This window comes from Ambystoma mexicanum, chromosome 4q (assembly GCF_040938575.1).
Source record: "Ambystoma mexicanum isolate Mex_15411 chromosome 4q, UKY_AmexF1_1, whole genome shotgun sequence".
NCBI lineage: Eukaryota > Metazoa > Chordata > Amphibia > Caudata > Ambystomatidae > Ambystoma > Ambystoma mexicanum.
The window spans coordinates 540885353-540897851 of NC_090928.1; the positions used below are offsets into that span (position 1 = coordinate 540885353).

Below are 12499 nucleotides of genomic sequence, written 5' to 3' on the forward strand. Positions count from 1 at the left end.
AATTCGTCAAGTTGGGGACAAGGCGGGTATGATGCTTGCATGGTCAAAGCACAGGGAAAAAGGTTGCTGGCAGGTGTAAGCTCTGCTGAGTGAGGACGGAGAGGCTCTGACAAGGCATGCAGACATAGCACAGGCGTTTGCAGGGTAATATGAGTCCTTACACAGGGCCCGGTCGGGTGAATCGTGTAGGCGGGGAGGCACAGCAGCAAGAGGGGCTAGAAGCAGTTCGGAGGAGGTAACGGCAGCGATTGCCCAACTACAGTCAGGGAAGTCTCTGAGCCCGAATGGCTTCCCAGTGGGATTCTGGAAGAGATTGGCAGGACGGTGGCTGGGCAGCTACACTGGTTGTTTGTGCAAAGTAAGAGGGACATGATACTTCTGGTAGATTTGAGGAAAGCACGCATAGTGGTTCTCCCGAAAACCAGGTAAGCCACCGGAATATTGTGCCGCTCCTATACCATTATCACTAATAAATGGAGAACCGAAGATCCTAGCTAGAGTCTAGGAAAACCATCTGCAGGGAGTTATTGACTGCCTGGTTCACCCGGACCAGTGTGGGTTTATGCCATCAAAGTCCACCTGCATGAACTTGTGCAGGGTGCAGCTGGTCCTTGGCCAGCTGAACCACGTAGTTCGCGCCGGGTGAGTTAAGCCGTGTGAACTTGTTTTAAGGTAGGAATTTTTTTTTTATGCATGGTTCACTTCGCTAGAGAGGGAAGTAAGAGTGTTAATTTCCTAGCGTTCGCAGTGCACACTTGGACTATTCCAAGTCCATGGAGACAAGACGAGAGCGCATGAAGCACAGAGACTGCTTTTTTAGTTTCTGCAGTGTTGGAGAGAGAAGAACAAGTTACTTACCAACTGTAACGTTCTTTCGACTGGATGTTCCTCCCACGTATTCCTCATCTTGTGATAAATCGTTATCTCCAGCTTCGCTGCTTCGGAAAACATTTTTCTCGGCAGAGGGCGCTGTGCTCGAGGTCGTGGCGTCGATTGTCCCTCGACGTACTCCGTACTCTGTCAACATCACCGATGGTATAAGTAGCTCGAGCCGCGCCCGTTGCTTCAGTTCTGTTTTTTCGATGAAATATATAGGATGAACACCCAGGCGTGTCCCATGACCAATACATTCTTCTTGAGAGGAAAGTGTAAGAACACGTAAACTGTACTGTGGGGTTGGATGGGAGGGTCGATGAGGAATATGTGGGAGGAACATCCAGTCGAAAGAACTTTACAGTTGTTAAGTAACTTGTTCTTCGAATGGATTGTGTCCTCCCACGTATTCCTCATCTTGTGATAGGCTCCCATAGCAGTATCAATTTTTAGAGGTGGGAGTACCATTTCAGTTTTCACGGACAGAATGCAGAACTGCCTTTGCAAATAAACCCTCGTTAGAGGAGGCAGTGTCCAAACAATAATGTTTAACAAAGGTATGTATTGTTTTCCAGGTTGCAGCTGCACAAATGTCTGCTGCCGGGACTCCCCTCTTTAGAGCCGCAGAAGTAGCCATTCCCCTTGTAGAATGGGCACGAAGCCCATCTGGTGGTTCTTTTCCCGCTAACCTGTAGCATTCAACTATGGCTAATATGATCCAGCGGGAAATGGTCTGTTTTGTTACAGATAAGCCTAATTTTTGACCAGTGTAACCCACAAACAGTTGGTCATCTTGTCTCAATTTAGCCATCCTAGATATGTAAAAACTAAGAGCCCTCTTCTTTGCCCAGATGAGGAGGAGGATAAAACGTAGGAAGTACTATTTTTTGTGACAAATGGAAGTCCGAGACTACTTTTGGCAAAAATGAAGGTTTTACTTTAAGGACTACCTTATCTTTATAAAAAATAGTATATGGTGGTTTGCATGAGAGAGCCTGAAGTTCGCTAACCCTGCGGGCTGATGATAGGGCCACAAGTAGGACAGTTTTTAGAGTCAAAAGCCTCAATGGACATGAGTGCAGAGGCTCAAAAGGTATGCAAGTCAAGAATTTTAATACTAAATTTAAGTCCCAGGCTGGTACATGAAAAGGGACTGGAGGGTATACATTAGTGAGCCCCTTTAAGAATCGAATTATTAACGGTATTTTGAAATATGAAACCTCTTCCGAGGAGCACTTGAAAATGGACAGCGCAAGAAGGTATCCTTGTATTGTTCCTATCTGGAGCCCCAGATTAGCTAGATGTAGCAGAAAGGAAAGCACCATTGGGGTGCCACACTGAAAAGGGGTCCACATCCTTGTCTTTGCACCAGTTACTAAACCTATTCCAGCGACATCGGTACAAAGACTTTGTTGCTGGTCTTCTGGCCGAAAGCAAGATTTCCATTACGTCATCAGGAAGATCCCAATCCTTGTATCTCAACCTCTCAGAAACCATGCGTGAAGGTTGAGTGTTTTTACCTCTGGAACCCAACCTTCCTCTTGCGAGAGAAGATCCTCTTTGCGGAAGACGTATTGCAGGGCAGATGGACATGTCTAGAAGGTCCGGGTAACACGTCCTCCTGGCCAAATCCGGGGCAATTAAGATCATGATTTTCCTGAACTTTCTCAACCTCCTGATTACTTGAGGAATCACGGGGACTGGGGGAAACGCGTACAGCAGTGGGAACTTCCACTCCACTACGAATGCGTCTCCCAGAGCTCCTCTTTGAGGAAATTCCCTTGAGCAGTACTGATCGCACTTCCGGTTGATCGCGGTGGCAAACAGATCCACTTGAGGGGTTCCCCAAAGGGCGAAGATCTCCAGAAGGACTTCCTGAGCCAGCTCCCACTCGTGAGAGACCGTGCTCTGCCTGCTCAGAGCGTCTGCCGCCGTGTTCTTCTCTCCGGCTAGGTGAATTGCTGACAGAGAGATTCCTTCTCGTATTGCCCAGAACCAGAGCTGCATTGCCTCTCTGCACAGTGGCAGTGACCCTACACCTCCTCTCTTGTTGAGATAGTACATGGCCACTGTGTTGTCCGTCATTACCAGAACATTCTTTCCCTGTACAGAGGGCAGAAAGGCCTTCAGAGCTAGTCCGATTGCCCTCAGCTCTAATAGGTTGATGTGTAGTTTGGACTCCGATGGAGACCACGACCGCTGATTGTCACATCGTTGGTGTGTGCTCCCCACCCCGTGAGTGAGGCGTCCGTCACTACCGTTATCTCCGGCCATGGTTGCCAAAAAGACTCTCCCTTGAGAATGTTGTCGTTGCAAGCCCACCATAGAAGATCCTGAGCAACTGCGCTCGGGACTTGCAGAAGATCCATCATATTCCCTGAGAACTGGGACCACGGAGTTCTGAGTGCCCATTGAAGGGATCTCATTCTCAACCTGGCCTCTGGTACTAGGAAAATGCAGGCTGCCATGAGGCCGAGCAACCTGAGAAAATCGAAGGCCGGTAGACATTCTGGAATTTTGTTACCATCTGCTGGATGTGGAGAGCTCTCACTTCGGGAGGCGAGGCTTTTCCCGATGAAGTGTCCAAGGCTGCTCCGATAAACTGGAGTTTCTGGGATGGTATCATGTGGGACTTCTTGAAATTGAAGGAGAAGCCCAGTTTGTGGAGGAAGTGGCAGGTGATCGAAAGATGTTCCTGAGCTTGTTCTGGAGAACTTGCTCTGATCAACCAGTCGTCCAGGTAGGGATATATGCGAATACCTCCTTTCCTGAGACTTGCTGCCACAACCGCCAACAGTTTGGTGAAAACCCTCGGGGGGGAGGTCAACCCGAATGGCAGAACTCGAAACTGATAATGAGAATTGCCAATCGCGAACCTCAGGTACTTTCTGTGCTTTGGATGGATAGGCACATGAAAGTAAGCATCCTGAAGGTCCAATGATACCAACCAATCTTGGAGTTGGAGAGCCTGAAGGATCTGAGAAAGTCACCATCTTGAACTTGTCCTTCCTGAGGAACTTGTTCAAGTTTCTCAAGTCCAAGATGGGTCTCAGTCCTCTGTCCTTTTTTGGGATGAGAAAATATGGGGAGTACCAACCCCTGTTCCTCTCCGCTACAGGTACCAGTTCTATGGCACCTTTCTCTAGCAGGGTTAAAATTTCCTGCAACAGGAGCGGATCCGGAATTTTGATGGAATTGGCTCCCGGTGGATGATTCTGAGGCCTTATTAGAAAGGGGAGACAGTAACCTTGGGCTACTGTTTCCAGCGCCCAAGCATCTGAGGTAATGCCCCGCCATTCCTTCAGATGTTGAGAGATCCTGCCTCCCACTGGTGTTTTGTGTAACAAGGTCTCAGAGGGATTTGGAGGCGGCTGCAGGAGTGGCTGAGGGTACAGATGCCGCTCCTGAGGCTGATTTTGCACCTCTTCCCCGTGTTCCACGAGGGAAGTTCCTTTTGTCCCTTTGAGAGGCCTGTCCTCTTCCTCTACCAAAAGAGGAGTAGTATCGAAAAGAACAATCCCTCCAGGAAGATGAGCCGGAATAGGGTTTTAGAGGCTGGCGCAAAGAGGCGCTAAGTGATTTTGCTGCCGCTTTCGAGGTCTGAAATTTTTCAATGCTTTCATCAGCCTTTCTGCCAAAGAGCCTCGAGCCATCAAAGGGCATGTTGAGGAGTCTAGCTTGCACATCCGGTGCAAATCCCGACTTCCTCAACCACGCAAATCTGCGTAACACAACGCTTGCAGCCATGGATCTGCTGATACTATCAGCAGTATCCAGTCCAGACTGGAGGCATTCCCCCATTGCCTCCTTCCCGTCTTTGACTATATTCAGGAAGCCTTCCCTTTCCTCGCCTTCCGGAATATGATCAGCCGCCGCCGAAATACAGTCCCACAGGGTATGAGTAAACCTGGCTAGGGTACAGGTGACATTTGCCGACTTAAGTGCCATACTGCCTGACGTGAAAACTTTACGTGCCCAGGCATCAATTTTTTTATCCTCTCTATCTGGAGGGATAGTTGGATAAGCAGTTTGTTTTGAAGTGGATGCTGCTTGAATGACTAAACTCTCTGGAGTCGGATGTTTATTCAAATATTCAGGATCCGATCCAGCTGGTCTGTATTTTCTTGGAAAAGTGCTGTCTGCAGCAGCAATGGTTTCTGGTTTATCCCAGTTTTTCTCCACAGTCCTTTGAAAGGCCCTGTGAAAAGGGAGAACAGGATCCTTCTGAGGTCCCTTGACGATAATATCCGTCATGTCATCTTGTTAAAAAATGGGTGGAGTATTACCCCAACCCATGTATTCAACTACCCTGGTCATAAGACCCCTGTACCCAGCATCTGCATGCTCTGCAGGATCAGGTTTGGTGAACTCTAATTCTGGGTATGTGTCAACTCCACTGGCAGAATGTAGAGTATCACTCAGGTCTCTCATTCTGGATTCCTGGTCACTAAGTTCTTCAGGAACTTGTCTTGTACCATAAGTAACTCCCAAAGGAGTAACTTTGTCTTCCTCTTCTGAAGCAGATCTTCATAAATTGCAGACATAGATTTGAAAAAGTCTGATCTGGGCAAAGGAGTGAATCTCCTTTCTTCCTCTTCCATCTGCTTCGAAGGAAATGGCAAATCCCTCGAAGTTTTCGAGGGTGTCTTCTAAGTCCTCGAAGTTTTCGAAGATGACTTCGATAATGGCGTCGATGACGCATGTGGTTTTGGTGTCGAAATTATCGACGTCGAGGGCGTCGACTAAGTCGTCGAAGTCATCGACAATTTGTGTTTCTTGGCCGGCACTGGAGAGGTGCTCGAATCTCGAAGTTTCTTTGACGATTTTACATCGACTCGAGGTTTTTTGTATTCCTCAACGCTACTGGTCTTAGCCATAGTAGCCTTGGACTTCCCTTTGTCATCCAATGGAGCGACATTAGGGGTATGGCTTTTTCGAGGTTCTTTCGAGGGGGTCGAGGCCGCATTCTCGAAAACCTCCATCATCTTTTTGCGGAATTCTTCCCACTTACTGGGAGAATCCGATTTAGTCGGACAACGAATTTCTTCGGTCGACTCTGAGGAAGAAGATGATGAGGGAGATCTATGTCTCCTCTTCATTTTTTTCGATGACGATGAAGAATGTCTCGATCTACTTCTAGATCGAGATCTCTTCGATTGCCTATGGCGGTCCGATCCCTTAGAATCGGTTGCTTTCTTATGTTTTTTTTTTTCGAAACCTTTTTAGAGGCCTCCTTCCCCACCGACAGCTTACCTCTCCTCTCACGAAGAGCTTTTTCGGTCATCGATTGGCAGGAGCCGCAGTCGTCGGTTCGGTGATTGGAACCGAGACACCAGAGACAAATCCGGTGGCGATCGGTAATCGACATCTTAGACCCACAATCCGCACACTTTTTAAACCCAGTTCTGGGTGTCGAAGGTCTCGAAGATGACATTTTCTTCACAGAAAATAGAAGCGCGCCGTTCTCGATAGCGAAGCGATCGGAAAAACGGAACTGAAGCAACGGACGCGGCTCGACCTACTTATACCATCGGTGACATCGACAGAGTACGGAGTACGTCGAGGGACAATCGACGCCACGACCTCGAGCACAGCGCACTCTGCCGAGAATTTTTTTTTCCAAAGCAGCGAAGCTGGAGATAACGATTTATCACAAGATGAGGAATACGTGGGAGGACACAATCCATTCGAAGAAACGCTTACGGCGTGCAAGGTGGAACACAGGGAAGCAGTACACCTTGTTCAAGGACATTTTACACAGTGGCAAGTAAGAACCTTTAAAAAATGTAAGAAATCAATTTACACAGCTGCAAGTGAGAGTTTTGTCAAAGGAATTTTAGCAAATCTTTCATAGTCAATGTTTGAACATAAGTTGAAGAAGCAAAGAACATACATCAGGTGCGAACTTTAATTAACATATAAGAAATTGCTAAATTCAATTCTTGGAGTGTTATTTTTTCTGAAAAGAATGTTTTGAGGAAGCAAACAAGACCAGTTTCCCATCCTTGCACAAGGAGGGATGTGTTTCCAGAGCTAAAGTTCCTCTAGGCAGTTTGCAGAGGAGAACAAGGTATTTAGCTAGTTTTGCAATCTGGATGTTAGGGGGGCTAGGAGGAGGAAAGTTGTTGCTATCCAAATATACTGTCTCCTTTCTTCCCCTCTGCAGATTTCCGGGAGATAGCTGGAAGGAATTCAGATTTTTTATTTTATCTGCCCCCCTCTACTACCCCAGAGGTGTTCCGCGGTCAGCTGTGTATTCATGGTAGTTGAGAGCCTAACGCTTTTGAGGGTCTGCTGGGGTTCAGCAGCTTCTGCAGACTTCAACTCAAGTCTCAGCCTGACAGATACAAAGCAAAGGTTTGGAGCAAATTGGAGGAGGGCGGTGATGGGTAGGGGAGGTTTATGGGGTGGGTGGCAATTTCTAGTATTGCTGTGATAGATGGGCGTGGCGGACCTTCACAGGGTGCACTGTAATTACACATTATTCAAGGTTTGTCGGTGCTGATATGCCAAGCAATAATTAATGTTAGTGTACTTTTCTCTGTATGTTTTGCTGAGAAAATTAATTTTAAAAAAATGTATACAAAAAACATGAAAGCTGAACTAATAAGTCCCTTTTGTTTACTTACATACAAAAACTTTCTATTAAATATGTACTTAACCGTATATCACATTTCCTATAAAGACTACTTTGAAGGTCAAAAGGTAACCAAGAAATACAAGAGCGATTTTGGTACTGTGAAGAAAACTTACTTCTGTTAATAGGATCATGCAATCATATTTTTTTGTTGCGTTTTACCTGCCGCCTCCTCCAGATCTATCAGTTTGGGCATCAAGCTTTCAGGCAACTTTTCAGGTAAATCATAACCATTCTTTCGAGCAACTACTAAGTGGAAAGCAGCACAAAATTCATCCAATGTTAGTGCACCATCCTTATCAAAATCCGAAAGCTCCCTGAAAACAAATAAACACAAAGATAAGGGGGAGAACCGAAAAAATGTAATCAACTTTAAATCAGTGTAAAGACTGTGCTTTCAATGGGAAACTGGGTACACTAAATGAAAGAACGATTATGCATAAACCCATTAATGGTCTTTTAAGTTAAATAACATGCAAAAAGAAAAGTGCCAAACTTTTAAAAAGATTGTTGAGTTCAATGAAAGCCAATGTAATTAAATCAAGGTGTATGGCTGTAGCAATAGTAGATCAAAAGAAGAATTTAAACACTAACAAATATAAAGTTCAATACTTATTTATCAATCTCAATAGGTTGCCGATACATACATATAGACATGGGTTTCAATAAACACAACAGCATTGCATAACTTCCGTGCCATTATTAAAGCTTAAAGGCATGGTCTAGTAAAACATTTTATTGTCCCTACGGGTCGGCCATGTTTTTTTAAGCCTAAGTGGCTCGATTTTAGAAAACTTTCCTATGGACCTTACCTGAGTTTTCGTCCATTAAACGCACGCGAAAACAGGCACCAGGGAGCTGCCATTTTGTGATAATCCTATCACTTGCCGCATCGCCCTGGCTGACCTACTTCTGCGGCACTAAATCAATTCCCCCGCCCCTGAGCCTGTCATCAGCAGACTCGTACCGCCCATTTCCCAACGCCAAAGCACGTCTTGTGTCAACATTCGCTGTGCTTCAGCTAATGACGTGTCGCCATGGAAATGGCAGGACGCCTCTTTCCTCAATAAGTATAAACAGACCGTTTCACAACACAGCAGCAGATTTTCGATTCCATTCCTCTCTCTGTGTTACTTAGAGTATTTTGTGACTCGTTTCTGTGCTCTGGTCAGCTACCTTCGCCGCTTGTAGCCCGTGTGAACACCTGTACCATCTCGGTAAATTAGTTTACTTTGTTTACCACACAATGGCTACAATAATGCCCTACATGTACGAGCCCGAGTATACCGAGGAGGAACTACTGGAAAGGGTAGCACGCGAAAACAATGGGGATTAGGACGGCAGTTGGCAGGACGAATCAACAGATGAAGAGCCTGGGCCTAGTCGCATGGACGGCGTCTCCACCTGGTGCACATGCAATCGGTGCGAGCTAATGCCAACCGAGGAGGAGAACTGCTGCTGCCGAGAAAACTCGGGATGCCTGGCCTACATTTCGGAAGGCAAGCCACGACCGCAATGCATCACCGAGCTGCCAGACTTCAGGGCAGCCTGCCTCACACAGGCCATGTTGAGAATAATGATGGTGCTTATGCACGAACTTCGCGCAACTGTTCGTCCTCGTAATCCGAGTAACGAGTAAGTATACTCTGCTTGTCATGCCACTCCTATTTCATGTTCTTCTACTATATCCAAAATTACATCTACATATCATTGTAACGCATGTAAGTCGTTCAATAGTGTGCATTGTCTAGATAGCATTTGTCCGTGCAGAATGCCATTAGTTACAAGAATTGTCATTGACAACAAACGTTTATTAAACTTATCTTGGTCATTTAAAAACAGTTTGTTTCATTCCTTTTCACAGGTGGTACAGGCTGGTGGCCTATCGTTCCTTTACATGGTGGCTCCACAGGCGGCTTGGAAACCGCGTTCGAAGAGTGGTACCCGCCTGTGCCGTTCGTGCCATAAGAGAAACGTTCCCGAGTGACAGCTGTCAGTACAGGGGATTTTCTCTCGCTGTGCTGCAACTTGACCTGTATAACCTTTAAAGTCTTGTATTTTTGTGTCATGAAAATAAGATACAAAATAAAACACCACATATATTTTAACAACTGTTGTTTCGATTTTTTTAAATGAATCAAGTGTGTCTCCATTCAAGGATGGACGTCAGACATCTGTGCTCCGAATGGGTGAAGGTCTGGTCGCTGTGAAGCAGGGTGGTCACTATCTAAGCTAACAAAATATTCTCGATAATGCATGCACTAAATAACACTTGTTCAAAGTCTTTCAGTAGGTTATGTCTCTATAAAAGTCACACATATCTATACTAACAATTAACATTGGATTATACAGGCCTTATGTTAAGGGTCTTGACCACTGTAATACACCGGTTGAAGTGTGGGTCTGTGCTCACAAGAATATCTGGTATGTGGCATTTGTTATTGATAAGCAACGATATACTGCAGTAGGGGTCTAATGTTAATTGGGATCTGCTAGGTGGGCATCATGTCGTGGTCAGGCACTTGAAGAGAATACCTTGCAGGTACACAGGGTCACAATAGCAGTAAGTTTCCACTGGCGAGGGTGTGTGGGCAAGGACACGTTTATGGAGATGAACGAGCGATGTGCTTAGTTCAGGCTGGTTCACATGCAGGACAGTGATCTCAGAGGAAGAGTCATGCTCAGTGGTCCCATCTACGCGATTGTCAACCAAAGTTATCACATAAGGGCAAGGGGTGAACCCACTACTGGAGGAACTTGGTCCGAGTTTCTACTGAGAAGTAAAGCATGAGAGGTGCCATCGAGAGGGGCCTGATGGCCCCTCGTTCCCACACACTTATCTGCACGCCCACCGGCCCATCCATCCACCCCCCCCCCTATCAAAGGCAGTTCGCACCCGTGGATGAGCGCTGGCATGTGGGGCTGTCTGGGGCGCGAACAGCCAAGGTGCCAAACAACATGTACACTTCAAAAGGTATCTTATGCCCAGGGGCCATCGTTCACATGGTCTCCTCAGACCCCATGTCACCAGGCAGGCCTTCCCCGAGGTATGCCACGCCCCTGCAATCCACATAAGTGTGTCTCCATTCAGCAGTCTTCCTGTGCCTTATCTGCACGCCCCAGGCCCATCCAGCCCACCCCCCTCTATCAAAGGCGGTTCGCGCCAGTGGATGCGCGCTGTCAGGGGCGCGAAAGGCCAAGGTGCCAAACTACATGTACACTTCAAAAGGTATCCCACGCCAAGGAGCCATCAGTCACATGGCCTCCTCAGACCCCGTGTCTCCAGCCAGGCCTCCCCTTCAAGCAGGCCGCCCCCCTAATACCACGACATACATACGTCATTCATTCACAAACACACCCCTGTTTCTAATACTTTATAAACCACTTGATATGTCTCATGAGAACATCTTTGTGCTTTGCAAGTCAACTCCTGAACGTGCTACCTGGCAACCACCGAGATCTACACTAATCTACTCGTCGTCGTGCTATCCGTGAACTTCTGTGACCGCTTAGAGCAAACCCATCAGTGTGCTACCTGTGGCCACCCACCTATTCTCCTGCAAGATACTGCTCTGCTTGCTGAATCCAACTGTTTGTTGGTCAAGGTAAGGCCATGTTTCCTAGTCATATTTCGCAGATTTTTAAATTTCTATCTATTTGCGAGTAGAGTACACAATACTGCTATGTTCATTGGTCTCACTGCTATTGAATGGAGTTTCCATTGCAATGCTATCAATAGATCTATTTATTTTCATCTTTGTCTATTGTCATCGAAATGCATCCTTCGGGGGTCCAGTCTATAATGTAAGCACGTTTCCTTCTCGTGCAAGACAGAACATCCAAGGGACGAGTCACATGTTCAGAGTTTAGTCACATCATTTATATATTTCTGCAACTTATGCAAATATTTAGCCGCACATAATGAACTGGTATAGTTCCTGCGACCAAAACAAACCTTGCATTGATCATTGTATGATTCATTTACTTTTGTATCAAATCTTTATTCATGAAGATTGTATAATAATGTCGATATTTACTTTTCAGATTTATCAACAATGCCTGTCTGTTCGATTAGCCGTTGCCCTTCGAAGACCCATGCGCAACACAATGCATGTATTCCCAAAAACTGTTGATCAAATAAGAGAATGGGTCAGACATTGCGGATATCCACTGGATGAGCTGGAAAGTAGAGTCCAACAAGTCTTACAGGACAAAAGGGGTGATCGATACGGCATCTGCAGCCGGCACTTTTCCTTGGACATGTACACAACATCTTGGGTAACAAAGAAGAATAAACGGCGAACGACACGGAAATTGATCGAAAACGCTATTCCCATTTTATTCGTCCACATTCCGCCACTGGTGAGTCAAGTGTCCTGATTTAGCTCAAGGCCTTACGGTAGTGTGTAGGTAGCCGAATGGATTAATTGATATTGTAGGTGTTCTATCCCTTGTAATAATTTCGATATTGATATGAGTGTATAGTTCTTTTGAATAATGACATTTATCATATATTCTTTTTCGATTTCATAACCCACAAACGCTATATATATATATATATATATATATATATATATATATATATATATATATATATATATATATATATATATATATATATATATATATATATATATATATATGAACAGGGAACTGTGCTGTATTGAGCATTTTTCAAGTATTCTGTCGCCTTACATGGCTATTTTTAATATTGGCATTTCATTATCAATCATTAATTTACCTTTACAACTTCTTGACTATCCCTTGAATCTGAAGCAAGAACATTCTACATCCTTGACGTGGTCGCAGTTATCAACCACTTCTAGTGCGTATCAGGTAATCTTACTAGGCTAATCCGCTACATACTTGTTTTATGCATGTCAAGTAATAGTTTTATTCTATCGTGCAATTATTTTACCGAATGTTTGGTTAGTGCTTTCCAATTGATATACACCTTAGTTATCGTCCACTGGTGTTTGTTTTCAGTTA

At 45.4% G+C, this 12499-nt stretch overlaps 1 protein-coding gene across 6 annotated transcripts in view; it reads right to left on the reverse strand.

Moving 5' to 3' along the window:
* The window catches only part of REPS1 (RALBP1 associated Eps domain containing 1), a 2155944-nt gene that overhangs the window by 1140566 nt on the left and 1002879 nt on the right, over positions 1–12499 (reverse strand). For all 6 annotated transcript variants that reach the window (XM_069608106.1, XM_069608108.1, XM_069608105.1 and 3 more), the window contains one exon: positions 7673–7827. In XM_069608106.1, coding sequence (XP_069464207.1) covers positions 7673–7827 — 155 coding nt within the window. The remainder of the gene's footprint in view (positions 1–7672; positions 7828–12499) is intronic.